The following is a 21,429-nucleotide window of genomic DNA, read 5'->3' on the forward strand; positions in this document are numbered from 1 at the left end:
GAAGGCGAGGTACACCCTGGACAAGTCGCCACCTGATCGCAGGGCCAACACAGATGGACAGACAACATTCACACTCACATCACATAAATCATGAAATTATTAAATCAATCCATCCATCCATCCATCCATTTTCTACCGCTTGTCCCGTTCGGGGTCGCGGGAGATGCTGGAGCCGCTATCTCAGCTGCATTCGGGCGGAAGGCGGTGTACACCCTGGACAAGTTGCCATCTCATCGCAGGGCCAACACAGATAGACAGACAACATTCACACTCACATTCACACACTAAGGCCAATTTAGTGTTGCCAATCAACCTATCCCCAGGTGCATGTCTTTAAATAAATTATTAAATAAATAAATACATATAAAAAATGATTAAATTATTAAATAAATACTGAAATAAATAAATACATAATTAAATACTAAATATATAAATAAATATCAAAATGTACTTTTACAATAAATAAATTAATGACACATCTAATAACATTTATGTATTTTATTCTAATTATAATTTAATACATGTATTTATTCATCATCCATCCATTTACTACCGCTTGTCCCTAATAGTTATTCAATATTTCATTAAATAGTTTAAAAATATATATTTTACATTAAATGAATTAATGAAACATTTAATATATTATATTATATAATTAAAATTTGATTGATTAATGACGAATAATGCAATTATCTAAAGATGCACCTGTATGTATTTATTTCATTTATCGTCCATACTTTACACCAATTCCCGTCCTTCACTTCAAAGAGTCGATTATAAAAGCCGGATCGTTCGCGAACAATGCTTCACGAATTGCCAGACGTTTGCGTTCTTCCGGGGCAAACTGAAACAAACTGTGACGAGTAGATCATTCGCTCACTTTTCATGTAGCCAAAAAGAGGCGCCATACAAGCAGGCAGGGCGGAAGTTAGAGCGAGCCGGCCATAACGTAACATTTGTGACGTCGTTGATTATTCCGCCCGGGTTGCCCTCACGCTGTCTGTCGGCTGGAGCGCCATTAGCGGCGACCGCTCTTCACCATTAGTCACTATTAGTCTGTTCTGGTCACCAGCTGACTTGAACGGCTGAATCCTGGGCTTCATAAGATGGAGAAGAGGAGGTCAGACTGTCCTGCTCTGCCGCCCGGCTGGAAGAAGGAAGAAGTGATCAGGAAGTCCGGTTTGAGTGCCGGGAAGAGCGACGTTTATTACTACAGGTACACGCTGTAAATATATATACTGTATGTACTGTATATGTACACTGTTTTTACTGTATATACACTGTATGCACTGTATCAGCAAGTGTTCCATCCTGAATCAGGTGCTGAGTAAAAAAACAGTGATGAGAAGTTTCAGATCTTTTGGTGTTTTTGTGGATGATAGTAATTTCTAGCATAGTAAAACAAGTACAGTAAATGTTAACACGGTATGAATGTGTAAGAAAACTGTCATAACTGATAGCTGCTTAAAGTGTCACACCCTCACTCTCACATCAACACACAGCAACACCAGCGGTCTTTGCAAAACAGAAAGTTCTAGATATTCAATGATATTGAAGTGCTGTGAGAAAGTCAGGACTTTGGGAAGGCCATTCTAAAACCTTAATTCTAGCCTGATTTAGCCATTCCTCTACCAATTATGACATGTGCTTAGGATCATTGTCCTGTTGGAACACCCAACTGCGCCTGAGACCCAACCTCCGGGCTGATGATTTTAGGTTGTCCTGAAGAATTTAGAGGTAATTTTCCTTTTTCATTGTCCCATTTACTCTCTGTAAAGCACCAGTTCCAGTTCCAACAGCTCAATTTTTGTTTCATCTGACTACAGAACTTTCCTCCAGAAGGTCTTATCTTTGTCCATGTGATGTCAGATGAAACAAAAATTGAGCTGTTTGGCCACAATATTGATTGATTGATTGATTAATTGAAACTTTTATTAGTAGATTGCACAGTACAGTACATATTCCATACAATTGACCACTAAATGGTAACACCCGAATAAGTTTTTCAACTTGTTTAAGTCGGGGACCACATAAATCAATTCATGGTACAAATATATACTATCAGCATAATACAGTGATCACACAAGTTAATCATCAGAGTACATACATTGAATTATTTACATTATTTACAATCCGGGGGGTGGGATGTGGAGGGGGGGGGGTTAGGTTTGGTTGATATCAGCACTTCAGTCATCAACAATTATATCATCTGAGAAATGGACATTGAAACAGTGTAGGTCTGACTTGGTAGGATATGTACAGCGAGCAGTGAACATAGTGAGTTAGTCAAGGGTTGAAGTTGCCTGGAGGTGTTCTTTAAGTGTGGTTTTGAAGGAGGGTAGAGATGCACTTTCTTTTACACCTGTTGGGAGTGCATTCCATATTGATGTGGCATAGAAGGAGAATGAGTTAAGACCTTTGTTAGATCGGAATCTGGGTTTAACGTGGTTTGTGGAGCTCCCCCTGGTGTTGTGGTTATGGCGGTCATTTACGTTATGGAAGTAGTTTGACAAGTACTTCGGTATCAGGGAGGTGTGGCAGATTTTATAGACTAGGTTCAGTGCAAGTTGTTTTACTCTGTCCTCCACCCTGAGCCAGCCCACTTTGGAGAAGTGGGTAGGAGTGAGGTGTGATCTGGGGTGGAGGTCTAAAAGTAACCTGACTAGCTTGTTCTGGGATGTTTGGAGTCTAGATTTTGAGTTTTGGAGGTGCTAGGGTACCAGGAGGTGCAAGCGTAATCAAAAAAGGGTTGAATGAGAAATCCCGCTAGAATCTTCATGGTGCTTTTGTTGACCAGAGAGGAGATTCTGTAGAGAAATCTCCTTGGTTGGTTGACCTTTTTGATTACCTTGGTTGCCATTTTATCACAGGAAAGATAATATTCAGCAATATGCTTGGAGGAGAAAAAGTGAGGCCTTTAATCCCAGGAACACCATGCTTACCGTCAAGCATGGTGGTGGTAGTATTATGCTCTGGGCCTGTTTTGCTGCCAATGGAACTGGTGCTTTACAGAGAGTAAATGGGGACAAAGAAAAAAGAGGATTACCTCCAAATTCTTCAGGACAACCTAAAATCATCAGCCCGGAGGTTGGGTCTTGAGCGCAGCTGGTGTTCCAACAGGACAATGACCCCAAACACACACCAAAAGTGGTAAATGAATGGCTAAATCAGGCTAGAATTAAGGCTTTAGAATGGCCTTCCCAAGGTCCTGACTTAAACGTGTGGACAATGCTGAAGAAACAAGTCCATGTCAGAAAAACAACAAATTTTGTTGAATTGCACCAATTTTGTCAAGAGGAGTGGTCAAAAATTCAACCAGAAGCTTGCCAGAAGATTGTGGATGGCTACCAAAAGCGCCTTATTGCAGTGAAACTTGCCAAGGGACATGTAACCAAATATTAACATTGCTGTATGTATACTTTTGACCCAGCAGATTTGGTCAGATTTTCAGTAGACCCATAATACATTCATAAAAGAACCAAACTTCATGAATGTTTTTTGTGACCAACAAGTATGTGCTCCAATCACTCTATCACAAAAAAATAAGAGTTGTAGAAATGATTGAAATTTCAAGACAACCATGACATTATGTTATTTACAAGTGTATGTAAACTTTTGACCACGACTGTATATAGGTAATTTTATGTCCCAATTACGATATATATCACGTTGAGGGATGAGTGCCTTTTACATTTTAACTGATACAGTATCAACTCTGAATCAACTCAACGGTATCATTTTCAGCCCTTTTGTGTGTTTATGTGTTTATAAATGTTGATTTGTTTAGTAATAAAATCACATTTTTTGTCCTTCTGCTAATAATAACTGTGCCGTCCAGTTGTTATATCTTGTTTTCTTGCACTTCTGAGTCTCATTTGCAAGTTGCATGCAGTTGCAATTCCAAGATGTTAGATAGCAGTAATGTATAAGCTATGGTGTGTTGCCCAGCCTGGAAGTCTGCCATTTCGTTCAGTGTGCCAGTCTTTTCTTTTGTTAAGTTCTATCAAGTTTTTATACTGTAAGTATTGTCCTTATTGCACACCATCTGTTTGATTGTAACATGCATCTTAGTTCTAGTTTTCATTACCAAATTTAGACATGTTAAAATGCCACGTAAAAAAAGCTAATGCTCAACAGTACCATGTCTAAGGCATATTCAATGTAATTTAACATTGAGTGAGCACATTTTCAAGTGTGGAGCATTACTGTACTTTGAAGGGCCTTATTCTTGCTTTGCTGGCATTGAAAATACAGTGGAACGTTCTTTTACGAACTTGATTGGTTCTTCAACAGGGTTTGTAAATCCAAAAGTTAGCAAATAAAGGGGTTCGTAAATCGAGGTTCCACGGCTAAGTACTCCCTGAGTGCTTAACTACTTGTTTCCACGCCAAATGTTTGATCTGTTGCCAAGTTTGCAACCGAACAGGACGTCGTCACGTGCAACAAACGTATTGAATTACCATTTGATGTTATGTAAATCGGTACCTGATAGTACCGATGGAATTTGGTCGGTACCTATAAAAGTACCCATCCCTAATCACGTTATAGTAAATGTTTTTAAAATTATATATAAACACTCAGTATGAGTGCCAATTTCGCTTATTTTTTCTCCTTGTATTTATAAAACACATATTTTATATATGAAAAGAACAAGACAATGAAAAAACAATAAAGTATTTTAGTACCAGCCCTTCTTTGTAGATGTCTACCGTACACAAATGAATTTCGAGATGGGATATAATAAATAAATGATACATGGGTTGTACTTGTATAGCGCTTTTCTACCTTCAAGGTACTCAAAGCGCTTTGACACTACTTCCACATTTACCCATTCACACACACATTCACACACTGATGGAGGGAGCTGCCATGCAAGGCGCTAACCAGCACCCATCAGGAGCAAGGGTGAAGTGTCTTGCTCAGGACACAACGGACATGACGAGGTTGGTACTAGGTGGGGATTGAACCTGGGACCCTCGGGTCGCGCACGGCCACTCTTTCACCGCGCCACGCCGTCCCGATATGTCATTTCTTAGCTTGTCATGGACAGTCCTTTGACCGGTGTTTTTCAATCTTTTTTGAGCCAAGGCACATTTTTTTCATTGTAAAAATCTTGAGGCCCACCACCAACAGAAAACATTAAAAAATTAAACTCAGCAGCCGATATTGACAATACAAAGTCGTTCTTGCAATTGTTGGATATGAATTCAAACCATAACCAACCATGCATCACTATAGCTCTCGTCTCAAAGTAGGTCTACTGTTACGACCTGTCACATCACGCCGTGACCTGTTTTGAGTTTTTTTGGTGTTTTCCTGTGTGTAGTGTCTTAGTTCCTGTCTTGCGCTCCCATTTTGGTGGCTTTTCCTGTAGCGATTTCAATTCTTCCTTTAAGCGCTATTCCCCGCACCTGCTTTGTTTTAGCAATCAAGACCGTTTAAGTTGTTGCTTTCCTTTTTTGTGGGGACATTGTTGATTGTTATGTCATGTACGGATGTACTTTGTGGACGCTGTCCCTGCTCCACACGCTGTAAGTCTTTGCTGTCGTCCAGCATTCTGTTTTTGTTTACTTTGCAGCCAGTTCAGTTTTAGTTTCGTTTTGCATAGCCTTCCCTAAGCTTCAATACCTTTTCTTAGGGGCACTCACTTTTTCTTTATTTTTGGTTTAAGCATTAGATACCTTTTTACCGGCACGCTGATCCCCCCCTGTCGTCTGCATATTGTGATCATGACAAACCATGTTCCCAACATCTAAGAAGCAATTAGCTAGCCTGCTGCCACCTACTGATATAGAAGAGTATTACACGGTTACTCTGCTGAGCTCTAGACAGTACAGACACTCAACAATGGCACATTATTTGCAGATTACAATTATTGGTTTGCAAAAAATATTTTTAACCCAATTAGGTGAAATTACATAACCTCCCACGGCACAGCAGCCTGTATTTCACGAACAGTATTTGAAAAACACTGCTTTAGACAACGACTCTGTTAGGTTCGTTTGGTGTTTTTTTTTGTCATGACTTCGCGGTTTTGAGGTAAAATGCTCTAATACTGTGTTTTCAAGTGATAGAAAATAATAGACTTGATCAAATCAATGTGCATTTATTTTGTTTTCATGTAAAAAAACATACATTTTTAAAGTGTGGTGGCTTTATTTTTGTCGTGGCTGGACGCCACAATCAATTACTCCCTCTAAAGCAGCTAGCAATGCTACGCGACTCCACTGGACTGCAGGCCGCTGGGTGGTCCTACTAGCAGTCTGAGAGGATGTTTTTCCAAGCTGCGTCCCAATAATCTTCACTACTTGCTTGTTGTCATTTCAGTAACGTCAATCATTCATTAACTTCTGCTCAATTACAGGATTGCAAGAAAGTTGAGTGTAGATGCTGGTGCTATAACGTAGCCAAATAAGGCACCAAGATCCTTCACTGACGTGACGTTGTTACATCACACATGTATGCTGTACTGTATCATTTTGCTGTATATTTTATACTTAATCACATATGCACAATTATTATCTATTTAGGGTGAATTAGATTAATATATTTTTTTAAACTGCCTTTTTTTTTGAGAGAAAAAAGCACCAACATTACATTTAATTTTTTTAACCAAAAATCTGTGAATTTGTGGGTGATTGCTGAATTGCAAATATTAGGGGATCCACTGTATACAATCTCAAAGCAAAAGGTGGCTTCAGAATTGGTGAAGAAACTTTTGATGGCAAGCACAGAGATCAGATGTTTCTCTAGTACCTGGTGTTCCTCTAGTCTTGTGAAGATACTCAGGGACAATTTTGTCCCTGACTTCCTTTGACAGCGCTTTGGTCTTACCCATAGTGGTGTTGAGGATTGAATGAATGGAGTGTTTTAGGGACAGGTTTACTTCATACACATGATGAGTTGTGATTAGGAGTACTTTCTTAAAGGAACATGACTCATTTGTGTGTTCCATGAATACATAACAGCTCTGTTGGATCTCAATGATTGCTGCTTGGGAGGGGATTCATTTTAATTTAATACAAATGAGTATATAACCATTATTTTTTTCTGGATTTATGTACATTCTGTTTCTTTCAGTTAAAATAACGCTACCATAAAATGGACTGTTCATATTTTAGTAAGGGGTTAAAATTACAAGGGCTTAAATACTATTTTCCATATTACAGAAAGGCTATAGTAACTTTAGCATTGATCATTGTGTCAGTAAAATTAAATTCAACATTGTCTATAATTTCATAGTTGACATCAGCAGATTTGTAATTTTCAACAATGACATTCATTAATATTCAACTCCTGCTGCTCAGACTAAGCTTACCTCGCATTCCGTCACTTCCTCAAGCCGCAATGTGAAGGACATCATAATCTCAGAGCTGTGACTTGGCTTACTTTCACTTTGCTTTCTGAAATGACTCATCAGTTCCAGTCAGGAAACCAGTCAACACTTCGACTTACTGGAAGAGCGGTAAAACTCAGCTCTACCAACCACATCGCTTTGAGTTGTTTTCTTCACTTTCTTCACACGAGGACTTATTGACACAATTTAGGAGCTTTTCAAAGATTATTTGTAATGCGATGAGCAGTGTTGGGTTAGTTACTGAAAAACAGTAACTAGTTACAGTTACTAGTTACTTTATTTCAAAAGTAACTCAGTTACTAACTCAGTTACTTACACCAAAAAGTAATGCGTTACTGTGAAAAGTAACTATTTAGTTACTTCTTCTACTTTTTTTTTTTAAAGCTCCCATTAATGCCCTTTTAGCCTTCATTTTAGTACTGTTATTGCACTGGAGAATAATACAATCTGTTGATCAACTTGACATACATTTGCATCACTGAACTCTGCTAAGCAATGTGCTCTACATACAACACACAAAGACAACGATATGTTTCAAAGGGCCAATTTATTTCAGGCCAGAACAAATTGACAAAACTATTTTAAATAGCTGCAACATAACATACATAAGTAACAAACAGCATAATAACACTAACACTAACACTAACACTAACCACGTTAAACCCAGATTCCGAACTAATAAAGGTCTTAACTCATTCTCTTTCTATGCCACTTCAATATGGAATGCACTCCCAACAGGTGTAAAAGAAAGGGCATCTCTATCCCCCTTCAAAACCGCACTAAAAGAACACCTCCAGGCAACTACAACCCTAAACTAACACCCTCCCTTCCACATAATACCTCTTCGGATTGTAAATAATCAAATGTAGACACTTTTTCTCATACTTTCTGATCTCTCTCTCTGTGTCCACTACTTGCTGTACATATCCTACCAAGTCAGTCCTACACTGTTTCAATGTCCATTTCTCTGATGATGCAATTGTTGATGACTGAAGTGTTGATACCAACCAAACCTAACCCCCCCCCCCCCCCCCCCCCCATATCCCACACCCCGATTTTAAATAATGTAAATAATTCAATGTATATACCCTGATGATTATCTTGTGTGATGACTGTATTATGATGTTAGTATATATTTGATAGTATATATCTGTATCTGGACCCCGACTTAAACAAGTTAAAAAACTTATTTGGGTGTTACCGTTTAGTGGTCAATTGTACGGAATATGTACTGTACTGTGCAATCTACTAATAAAAGTTTCAATCAATCAATCAATCAATCAACAACATAGCTGTAAAGCTGGCTTCACCTAAGGAAGGCACACGTGACATACACAGAGCCTAACCAGGCAGATTTGAATTGTTGTTTTGGGCAGTAGACGGGATCTTTGATCCAAGACACAACTTACATTTAACTAAAATGTTCTTTTCTTTGTGCTCGACAAAAGAAAAGAAGTGAGAATATCTCATACTTGCCAACCCTCCCGAATTTCACTGCCTCTCCCTGGGACAACCATTCTCCAAATTTCTGCCGATTTCCAGCCGGACTTAAGGGACGCCCCCTCCCGGTCTGTGCGGATCTGAGTGGGGACAGCCTGTCGTCACGTCCGCTTGGCCAACCAAAAAGTAACCACAGAACACTATACCGTATAGGCGTATAGTGTTCTGTGGTTACTTTTTTGTTGGCCAACGGTTGTATTGCGCACCCCCCTCCCCTCCCCTCCCCTCCCCTCCCCTTCCCACACTCAGACACACAGTCACACGCACACACAGAGAGCGCAGAGGAAGAATCAGAAGCACGTCTCTGCTTCGCTGGAATAAAACACACTCAGATCCTCAGTTTCTAGCCGATGCTACATAAAAAATAACGTAAAATAACGCAGTAACGCATCATGTAGTAACGGTAACTGAGTTATCGAATATAAAAAAATAACGCGTTAGATTACTAGTTACCGCCGAAACTAACGGCGTTACAGTAACGCGTTACAAAGTAACGCGTTAGTCCCAACACTGGCGATGAGTGACTGATCTGAACAGATATTGCCAGTGTTGTAAAATAATAGTGCTGCTAGTAGGTCTGCATGGATGTAGCTGGACATCTAGTGGCTGTGGTCCTGTTCATGAGACCACAAACCATCCATCCATCCATTTACTGCCACTTGTCCCTTTTCGCGGACGCCGGGGGTGCTGGAGCCTATCCAAGCTGCACTCGGGCGGAAGGCGGGGTACACCCTGGACAAGTCACCCCCTCATCGCAGGGCCAACACAGATAGACAGACAACATTCACACTCATATTCACACACTAGGGCCAATTTAGTGTTGCCAATCAACCTATCCCCAGGTGCATGTTTTTGGAGGTGGGAGGAAGCTGGACTGCCCGGAGGGAACCCACGCAGTCACGAGGAGAACGTGCAAACTCCCAACAGAAACCAAGGACCTTCTTATTGTGAGGCACACGCACTAACCCCTGTACCCACCGTGCTGCCGACCACAAACCAGTTGCCTGTGCTGGTTGCAGACGAATAGTACACTCCATTTAACCTTAGTTAAGATTAATTTATTTTACACAGACAATCAATCAGTCAATCAGTCAATCAATCAGTCCAAGGTAATAAGCATTATTAACAAACCTCACAGACTCCCTTTCATTTAGTCTTTTAAAATCATTGCGCAGTATATATATACATTTGGCCGACGATAGAACTTTTAATACTATCATCATATCGTGATAAAGCATGTTGATAGCACATTTTAGTTGTGTCCTGCAAATTTGACTGACAAGCAACAAAGGCGCCCTTAACGCAATGTAGAGTCCTCGTTACCGAGCTAGTGGGTCATGTCCCTCCACAGATTAGCTTCTAAATCACTAATTCTCGCCTCCATGGTGTCAAATAAACTGTGTTTCTTACAATTACTATTATCACTGGAGGACGAGGATGCTTAACATGCTAGACTACACACCGTAGGACAGGAGGATACAAAAAAGGATAGATATAGTAGATGCTAAGCTAGAGTTTTTGAATGTAGGTATGGGTAATCAGAGCCATATAAAAATAGACAATAACAATACCAGGCATATGATCGGTTGATATGGTTGATAGTACAGCAGCTAGATTGTTATGTTTTACTATCACAGCCATTTTTTTGTTCTCTTCGTTATCGTTTACAAACTAAGGGATTAAGAGCCAATATAAGTTGTTGCTTTTGTTTAGTTATTTTCACAACATACAGTATGTTTCTTCCAGCGTTGTTTTGGTGATAAATGTGTACCAAAAGTATAAAAGAAAATGTAAAAAAAACATTTTTGTTTGCTGAATATTCCGTACATCACTAGTTGATTTACAACATCAGCAGGGGATTAAAATACCTATTTTCCCACTGTATGTTTGTATGTTTTTTTTATTTTTTTTTTATCAAACTCTGGTCTGATGAATATCAACTTGAAGGAACTATAAAGAAATAGTTTTTATTCAGAAAACAAAAATAAAGAAACAAACAAGGAGGTCTGTTTTTCAAGGAAATTTCTCAAACACTTCAGTTCAAATTACTTCTTTAAACTTGATACAAATATTATATACGTTATACTTATTTGTCAGATTATATCGGCTTGCATCTAAAATCTCCGATACAAGCACTTGTACTGCTTGAGCAAAGCTGGACAGCCAGTTAACATCTAAATGTCCTCCAATATACACATACTGTTGGTCTTTTCTTGTAATTTAGTGAACCCATTTACAAAAGGTAAACATAGTTGTTGTGTCGCGAGCCCTCGCCACTTGTGACAGTAATGACAATCTCAAAAAAACAAACAGAAGTCTGGAGCAAAAGTCATAGAGAAGCTTCCGAAGCACAAAAATTATGACTAAAGTAATGGAGCTGTATTTTAATTCATACTTATTAGTATTTACTATTAATTTAGTTTATTTTAGCACTAGTACATTTATTTTTCATCATTTTTTTATGAGTCACTTTTTATATATAGTGTTTGTACTGTTAATGTGTTAAATAAATAATAATCATTGTGATTAACGCATGGTTTCATAACATTTGCAAGGTTGGTAATCTGTAGGTGGAATATAATTATTTTATACGATTAAAATCAAGAGTAAGATAACTAATTCCGTATTCAGTAATATTTGGGTAGGACCCGCTCCCCTCTGTAGTGGAAAAGTGGGCCCTGTGGTCAAAAATGTTAAGAACCCCTGCAGGGTTTCTGCAGGTGGTGAGGGCGCAGATGGGGCGCGGCCAACCTGACATCATACAATTTGCATAATATGCGATGATGCATATATTTTCTTTAAAAAGGCAAAAAAAAATTATATATACATTCAAAAACAAATCTGTGTTATTTTTAATTAGTTTTAACATATATTTTTCTGATATCGTTTTGCTTTATTTTTTCAATTGTTTCTGTTTATTGTACAATGTACTTTGTTGAGAATTTTTAAAGTGTCTTCTCCAATCCTTTCATGGCATTTTCTTGATTAAAAATGTCTAGTAACAAATCTAGCATCTTTTTCTAGTGTTATTACAGACTGTGCTTGTGTTAAGAGACTTTTTACTTCGGTCGCTTGATGTCAGCGAGGAACAATGAGAGCTGCAGAAAGCCTGATGTCACACTTGCTTCGCACCGCTGCTCCAGTTGGACTTTCTCTCCTTGAAAGCCTTCCCTGTCCTCTTAATATTTTCACATTGCACATTTTGTAGATCGCTGTCCGCGGATATATCTCGGATATATTAAAAGTATGTCCATATCGTTCGGTTCATTTTCGGTACAGTAAGAAAACAACAAAATATAAATGTTTTGGTTATTTATTTACCAAATTTGTAAACAATGTCATAACATACATATAGACTTAGACTTAGACTTAGACTTCCTTTTTATTGTCATTCAAATTTGAACTTTACAGCACAGATAAGAACGAAATTTCGTTACATAAGCTCATGGTAGTGCAGGATAAAAAAGCAATAAGGTGCATATATAAATAAATACATATATATAAATAATATATATAATATATATATAAAATAAATAAATATATATAAATATATATAAATAAATAGATTACTGTACAGATAAATATATTGCACTTTTTCACATGCTTCCACGTTTATGGATGTATGTTATATTGTCTTTTTTATTCCAGCGAGTTAATCCATTTTGGGGGGAGTTGAGGGGATAATTTAATTATGATGCGTTCAGGAGTCTTACGGCCTGAGGGAAGAAGCTGTTACAGAACCTCAAGGTTCTGCTTCGGAGGCTGCGGAACCTCTTTCTAGAGTCCAGCAGTGAAAACAGTCCTTGGGGGGGGTGGGAGGAGTCTTTGCAGATTTTCTGAGCCCTGGTCAGACAGCGGCTTTTTGCGATCTCCTGGATAGGAGGAAGAGGAGTCCTGATTACCTTTTCCGCCGTCCTCACCACTCTCTGGAGAGACTTCCAGTCTGAGGCATTGCAGGCTCCAGTCCAGACAGAGATGCTGTTGGTCAACAGGCTCTCTATAGTGCCTCTGTAGAACGTGGTGAGAATGGGGGGAGGGAGCTGTGCTCTTTTCATCCGACGCAAAAAGTGCATGCGCTGCTGAGCTCTTTTTACAAGAGCTCCGGTGTGTAGGGACCAGGTTATATTGTCAGTTATCTGCACCCCCAGGAACTTGGTGCTGCTTACTATCTCCACCGCTGTGCCGTTGATGTAGAGTGGAGCGTGGCTGGACTGGTGCTTCCTGAAGTCAACAATGATCTCCTTGGTCTTGTTGATATTCAGGACCAAGTTGTTGGTTCTGCACCAGTCAACCAGATGTTTCACCTCCTCCCTGTAGTCCATGTCGTTGTTGTCACAGATGAGGCCCACTACTGTCGTGTCGTCTGCATACTTCACAATGGGGTTAGTAGTGGACGTAGCGCAGCAGTCATGAGTCATCAACGTGAACAGCAGCGGACTCAGGATGCAGCCCTGGGGGGAGTCGGTGCTCAGGGAGATGGCACTGGAGGTGTTGTTGCCCACTCTCACAGATTGGGGTCTGTCTGTGAGGAAGTCAAGCAGCCAGTTGCAAAGGGGGGTACTGAATCCAAGGGGGGCCAGTTTGCTCTCCAAGTGCTGCGGGATGATGGTGTTGAATGCTGAGCTAAAGTCCAGGAACAACATCCGCACGTGTGTGTTCTTTCCTTCCAGATGTTCTAAGCTCAGGTGGAGTGCAGAGGAGATGGCGTCCTCTGTGGAGCGGTTAGGGCGATAAGCAAACTGGTATGGGTCGAATGTGGGGAGAAGTCTGGAGACAATATATTCCTTTACCAGCCTCTCGAAGCACTTCATTATGAAGGGGGTGAGTGCAACGGGGCGGTAATCATTGAGGGAGGAGATTGTGGGGTTTTTTTTTGCACTGGGATGATTGTGGTCGTCTTAAAACATGATGGTACCACAGCCTGGGTCAGCGAGATGTTGAAGATGTCTGTGAGAACCCCAGCCAGCTGGTCTGCACATCTCTTAAAGGCCTACTGAAATGCGACTTTCTTATTTAAACGGGGATAGCAGGTCCATTCTATGTGTCATACTTGATAATTTCGCGATATTGCCATATTTTTGCTGAAAGGATTTAGTAGAGAACATCGACGATAAAGTTCGCAACTTTTGGTCGCTGATAAAAAAAGCCTTGCCTGTACCGGAAGTAGCAGACGAGTAGCGTGACGTCACAGGTTGGGGAGCTCCTCACATCTGCACATTGTTTACAATCATGGCCACCAGCAGCGAGAGCGATTCGGACCGAGAAAGCGACGATTTCCCCATTAATTTGAGCGAGGATGAAAGATATGTGGATGAGGAAAGTGAGAGTGAAGGACTAGAGGGCAGTGGGAGCGATTCAGATAGGGAAGATGCTGTGAGAGGCGGGTGGGACCTGATATTCAGCTGGGAATGACTAAAACAGTAAATAAACACATATTAGCCACAACACAACCAGGCTTATATTTAATATGCCACAAATTAATCCCGCATAACAAAAACCTCCCCCCTCCCGTCCATATAACCCGCCAATACAACTCAAACACCTGCACAACACACTCAATCCCACAGCCCAAAGTACCGTTCACCTCCCCAAAGTTCATACAGCACATATATTTCCCCAAAGTTACGTACGTGACATGCACATAGCGGCACGCACGTACGGGCAAGCGATCAAATGTTTTGAAGCCGCAGCTGCATGCGTACTCAAGGTACCGCGTCTGCGCCTCCAACTCAAAGTCCTCCTGGTAAGAGTCTCTGTTGTCCCAGTTCTCCACAGGCCAATGGTAAAGCTTGACTGTCATCTCCCGGTAATGTAAACAATGAAACACCGGTGTTATCCGGCACAACAGTCAAGGGGTGCATTCTACGGCGGGGGTGCGTTATTCGTCACAACACCTGCCGCAATACACCGCTTCCCACCTACAGCTTTCTTCTTTGCTGTCTCCATTGTTCATTGAACAAATTGCAAAAGATTCACCAACACAAATGTCCAGAATACTGTGGAATTTTGCGATGAAAACAGACGACTTAATAGCTGGCCACCATGCTGTCCCAAAATGTCCTCTACAATCCGTGAGGTCACGCGCAGGCGTCATCATACCGTGACGTTTTCAGCAGGATATTTCACGCGGAATTTAAAATTGCACCCGGCCGTATTGGCATGTGTTTCAATGTTAAGATTTCATCATTGATATATAAACTATCAGACTGCGTGGTCGGTGGTAGTGGGTTTCAGTAGGCCTTTAAGCACCTTGCCCGGAATGTTATCAGGTCCCGGTGCTTTCCGGGGGTTCACTCTCCTCAGGGTTTTCCGGACATCCGCTATATCCAGTTTGAGCGGCTGCTCATCAGAGCGAGGGATGGATTTTCTCGCCGGAGTGGTGTTAAGTGCTTCAAACCTTGCAAAGTAGTTGTTAAGGTCATCTAGGAAGCTGATACTGTTGTCACAGGGACAGGGGGCAGCTTTATAGTCCGTGATGACCTGTATGCCCTGCCACATTCGTCTAGTGTTTGTAGGGTTCTTGAAGAAGTCCTGCACTTTCTGACTGTGAGCACGCTTTGCAACCTTAATGGCACGGTTCAGGTTAGCTCTGGCAGATTTTAATGCCACCATGTCACCAGACTTGAAAGCCTTGTTCCTAGCCTTTAGCATTGCACGTACCTCACTGTTCATCCAGGGTTTCTCGTTGGCCCGTGTGGGGATATACACACAGGGTCCATTGCCAGGGTTAATGTGGTCAACATATATAAAATAAAAACTAAATAAGATAAGGCTCAGAATGGTTTCTTAACAAAACCTTTCTACATATAAAGTGCTTTTTTTGATTGATTGATTGAGACTTTTATTAGTAGATTGCACAGTACAGTACATATTCCGTACAATTGACCACTAAATGGTAACACCCCAATACGATTTTCAACTTGTTTAATCTACATTAAACTGCCTCAAGTTGTTGCTCAGATTAAATAAAATGACACAACTTTTCTTCTACATATAAAAAGTGCAACATTAAACCGTTTCAAGTCAACTCAGCCTCAGATTAACTTTTCTTTCCCCCCCTCCCAGCCTGGCTAACTTGGCAGTAAGAGGATATATGGGCTCATTGTTCTTCCACCATAGAAGTGGGTCAAAATCTAGTTTTTAATGCAATATGGTCTTAAATCTGCTGCTATAAAAACATTTGTTATTGCTTTAGCCCTGCCTGACTCGCCGAGGAGAGGCTGCTTGAATGCGGTGGCGACGCTTCAAATGGGTTAGCAAATGGGTTAGCATGTTTGACGTGTTGTCAGAAGCATACCTGCTGCTGCTGAACAATGTCGGCAAACCTCCGTCCTCTATTGTTGTATCGCACCGAAGTATTCCCAAACGGAAGATCTTAACGAGGCAGGAGGGTCTTCCAGCTCTGGCTTTTACATGTTGTAGTAGCCCGGTCGTTGCTAGCATGCCGTGTGTTGTGCCTCGGTGCGCATTGTTTACACAACGTACGGTACGCTACTTAATATGTCCGTGGGTAAACTCGTTTGGTACACCTCCGAACCGAACCGAAACCCCCGTACCGAAATGGTTCAATACAAATACACATACCGTTACACCCCTAGAATATCTATCCATCTATCTATCTATCTGTCTGTCTGTCCATACATACAGAAAGACAGACGTATATATATATACATATATATATATATATATATATACTGTATGTATATATATATATATATATATATATATATATATATATATGTATATATATATATATATATATATACATATATATATATATATAACTATATATATGTATGTATATATATATATATATATATATATATATATATATATATAGTGAAGGCAGCACGGTGGTAAAGGGGTTAGTGCATGCGCCCCACAATACGAAGGCCCTGAGTAGTTCTGAGTTCAATCCCGGGCTAGGGATCTTGCTGTGTGGAGTTTGCATGTTCTCCCCGTGACTGCGTGGGTTCTCTCCGGGTACTCCGGCTTCCTCCCACCTCCAAAGACATGCACCTGGGGATAGGTTGATTGGCAACACTAAATTGGCCCTAGTGTGTGAATGTGAGTGAGAATGTTGTCTGTCTATCTGTGTTGGCCCTGTGATAAGGTGGCGACTTGTCCAGGGTGTACCCCGCCTTCCGCCTGAATGCAGCTGAGATAGGCTCCAGCACCCCCCGCGACCCCAAATAAGGGACAAACGGTAGAAAATGGATGGATGGATATAGTGTATGTCCTTTGATTCTTAAGAAACAGCGATTGTTAAAGGGAATGGCGCACTGTTGTACCTGTTCCGTACATTGCCTGAGTTGTATACGTAAGTGACTTGAAATATAAAGCTGATGTGGATCCACATTAATGTCTGTGTTTCCACTACTTAACAGCCACAAAAAGATTATATATATATATATACAGTATATATATATATATACTACACTATATATATCCTAATATATATCCATTCATACATTATATTACTTACATTTCTTTTCTCGTAAAATACCCTAATTTTTAAGATGTGGCGGCTTTTAATTTTCTGTGGCGGGCTGCAAGATCAAGTACATGTACTGTGGCTGAAACCCTGCCCTGCTATGGGCTACTAGGAGCTTACACAACAGCTAAGCACACAATAGCACACAAGCGAGACATACATAATAAATGGTAAATGGTAATAGGGTTATACTTGTATAGCGCTTTTCTACCTTCAAGGTACTCAAAGCGCTTTGATACTATTTCCACATTCACCCGTTCACACACTGATGGCGGGAGCTGCCATGCAAGGCCCTAACCATGAAGTGTCTTGCTCAAGGACACAGCGGACATGACGAGGTTGGTAGAAGGTGGGGATCGAACCAGGAACCCTCAGGTTGCTGGCACGGCCACTCTCCCAACTGCGCCACGCCGTCCCCGATAAGTGTCCTTAATTAAACCTTTTTGCAGTCTAAAACACCACACTTGTCAATATAGACAAGTATAAATTATTATAGTTGAATAATTCTTACAGATACAAATTAAAAACAATTATGAATTGATTTAGAATTGCAATAAATAAGAATCGCGATTTGGGTGTGAATGGAATTTTTTGAGTATCAGAAGAGAAAAAATTGTATCGGCACACCCCTACTTATATGTATAGTAGCCAGTGTGTCAATGTTTTGTGTAACCAAATATAGTTTATTCCTGCAATTAATATTCTGACTCTTTCCGTCTTTCTGCATTTAGTCCCACAGGGAAAAAGTTCAGGAGTAAACCTCAATTGGCCCGTTACCTTGGAAACTCAGTGGATTTGGCATGTTTCGATTTCCGGACAGGGAAGATGATGCCCGGCAAACTGCAGAAGAACAAACAGAGACTGCGACATGACCTGCTCAGCTTGGCCAAGGTAAAGGCCGCTGAGCTCTTTCTGTGCTCTTCTTGCGCTGTGTGTCATCAGATTATCAGATTAACACTACTGTTTGCAGGTTGGCAGGTCAGGTGACTTTTACTTATCTTGGCGTGGCTGTCAGTAGGATTTGACATTATATTGTTGGTACTTGTTTGTTGAGATTAGATTTTTAAAATCTTACTTATTCATGAACACTCACTGTATACAGACTACTGCTAATGGCGTCACGGAAATGAGTGGACAGATTATTGATTGCCTAAAACCTTCTTCCGTCGCAGATTATATTGTCATCTTTGCTTGTTGTATGCAAATAAATTATAGACTCCAACACAGAGGGATCTATATTTTTTAATTAGTGGATAAACGCAGGCTTTTCCACTGTCTATATGGACACCATAGCTCCTCTCTCAATTTCTCCTACTCGACTGGAGGCATCTTTCAGTTTTACATATTGTAATAAGTGTGCTGCTGACTTTTGTTGCACTGGGTTTTTAACAAACTTTGCTGCATTTATTCACTTATTCCACGCCTGTTGCCTCAAACCAAATCAGTTCTGAACCACTGAAAACACTATTACTTTCTTGGGAACATACTTCTCATTTGCGTTGTTTCGTTGTTATTGCTGTGTGTGTGTGAATCTTCACCAAAGAATAGACGACTCAAGACTATGCAAAAGAAGAAAAACATAGATTTTTAAAATTTTTTTAATCGTCTTCAAGAAAGATTTGTCCAGGGTGTACCCCGCCTTCCACGCAAGTGCAGCTCGGATAGGCTCCAGCACCCCCGCGACTCCGAGATTGACAAGCGGTAGAAAATGGATGGATGGATGTCTTCAAGAAAAAATTATATTTATTGATAAAATCCATTTATCGCCCAGGCCTATACTTACCTAATTACCTTTGATGACTTATGATAGTGTAGATAACATAGTTTTGAAGTAAGACTTGCTAAAACTTATCAGCAATACATTTGGAGTGACAAGTTAACGACAAAGCAGAGATGACAGGTTTGTTCTTGGGATGTAGCAATAGGAAAATGTCATTTCACCGTGTTTGTGACCAAAATGATCACAGTTATCATTATAATCAGGGTATTATTACGCGCTCAAAAAGTACTTGGCTTCTTAAGAGTCACATTATCTGTATTGAAAGTTATTAAATATGCTTATCTTCTTCCGTCTTTAATTTGTGAAGGGCTTTTTTAAATGAAAAAAGCAAAACTTGTGTTGCGTGCATCAATTCCAGTTTATGTGACATGTCACGAATTGACTTCCTGCTGTAGACACCTTCATCCATCCTTGTCATATTCCTCCAAATATAGATCTATCAGAGGTCTGTAGGTTCAATGTGCACAGTTGAGTTGAATAGCTTAGATCAGGGGTGTCAAACGTACTGCCTGCCCGCGAGATGAGTTTGCTAAGTATACAAATAAGTTGTAAATTTTAAATGACAAAAACGAATGTTCTAAATGCGTCCACTCCATACGCAATAGCATTTATTTGTATCCACGCGCACGCCTTCAGAGGGGGTGGAGCTATGTACTGTGTGTCAACACTTCTGTGTTTGGATACTAGTACTTATGCTGCTTATTAGTGATGGTATACAAAATGTGGCTTGTTACGTTCATGCCTTGATTGTCAAAGTTGTTGGCAGTGATGGGCAAGCTACTTGGAAAATGCAGTAAGATAAGCTACAAGTTTAAATGTAACTAAACTACAAGGGAAGCTATCCCCTGAGAATTGTAGCAAGCTACACTTCAAGCTACTAGGCAAAAGTAGCTTGCTTCTTCAAAGCTACATCTAACGGCACTATCTAATCTCAATGTTAATGTAACTGAGAGTGTACAAATGGACTCAATAAGGTTCCATTACTATTAGCTATCTGTCATTTAGCAAGGGACACCCTACAACTACCTCTAGGGTTCCCGCACCAAACCTCATGTATTTATTTAGTTTGCCTTTCCTTTGGCATACCCCTATAATGTTATTAAGTTGCTCTACCTACAGTAAAAAAAAAAAGCATATTTCTATATCTTGACAAAAAAAAACAATGACTTGTGTGTTGTTTGGGAACAGTTGGCAATGGTTATGCGCAGTAAAACTTTTCATAAACTCAACTCACCTTAATGTGTGTTCCTAAATTTGTGTTCCATGTCTTCGATGAAGAGAGCAGTTATGGTTTTAGTTTACAGAATAAACAACTAAAAACTAAGGTTTTGGGCATTGTTTTCTCTAAACACATGCCTGTGTCTAAATATGTCTAAGGACACACTTTATTGTGGGTATCCTGCACGTCATCTTCATTACTAAAAAAAAAATCTAATCTGCGGGAGAGAATCCCTTTGCCATTTTCAAGTATGTTTTTTTTTCCCTCTTTTGAGTCGTCAGTTTGGACATGTGACATGAGTGTGTGACTGTTAGGATGTTGCTTACCAGTTTCGATGACCCGCCTTATCTTGCCTCTGATTAGCCAGTCCATAATGTTTCGCCCTAACCTTAGCCAATTGTGACTCATCATACAAACACGAACTAATCATCATGGATGTTCTCTTTAATCCAGGCCATTGGTTTTCTCTGTATTTTTTCGGCCTGGATTTGTAGTCCATTTTCTCCCTCTGTAGCTTGTAGCTTTGATGTAAGCTACCTCGCTACATGGCTCTAAAAGCTGCTTAGCTACAGGAAAAGCTACTTGTTAAAAAAGTAGCTAAGCTAACGCCAAGCTACTGGGAAATGTAGTTAATGTACATAGTTTAGCTACATGTAGCTTGTTACTGCCCATCACTGGTTGTTGGTAATATAACCTGTGAAATTTCTACCCAAATAAATAATAATCTGTACATTTCGTCTTGTATTTATAACTGGGGACACCTTTTCTGGGGGCTCATAATTATGCTGAAATAATATGTATCCTCTTCTAACTTCATGTGTGATTCATAAAATAAGCCCAAATTCACAAGTTTTGTTGTAGATCATGGGTGTCAAACTCTGGCCCCCAAATTTGGCCCGCCGTGTAATTTCACTTAGCCCTTGAGGCGATATCAAATTAACACTAGAGTAGCCCTTGAGGCGATATCAAATTAACACTAGAGCTGACCTGCCGATTATATTCAGCGGCGGTGCCGTGGTAACACCGCATTTACCACTAATTCTCATACTTGCCAACGCTCCCGGAAGAGTCCCAGATTT

The 21,429-nt window shown here is 40.2% G+C and overlaps 1 protein-coding gene across 5 annotated transcripts in view; it reads left to right on the forward strand.

The window, feature by feature from the left end:
- Positions 1–825: 825 nt before the first annotated feature.
- mbd2 (methyl-CpG binding domain protein 2) overlaps positions 826–21,429 on the forward strand; it is a 94,782-nt gene continuing 74,178 nt past the window's right edge. For 2 of the 5 annotated variants that reach the window (XR_009817431.1, XM_061980594.1), the window contains exons 1-2: positions 827–1,216; positions 18,083–18,242. Coding sequence is in view for 4 of the 5 variants with exons in the window: in XM_061980594.1 (XP_061836578.1) it covers positions 1,107–1,216; positions 18,083–18,242 (270 nt within the window). In the remaining variant the exon portion in view is untranslated. Of the gene's footprint in view, positions 1,217–18,082; positions 18,243–21,429 lie in introns of all 5 variants that reach the window. The other 3 variants (XM_061980591.1, XM_061980593.1, XM_061980595.1) reach the window with 2 other exon arrangements.

Source organism: Nerophis lumbriciformis, linkage group LG20, assembly GCF_033978685.3.
Source record: "Nerophis lumbriciformis linkage group LG20, RoL_Nlum_v2.1, whole genome shotgun sequence".
Lineage (NCBI taxonomy): Eukaryota > Metazoa > Chordata > Actinopteri > Syngnathiformes > Syngnathidae > Nerophis > Nerophis lumbriciformis.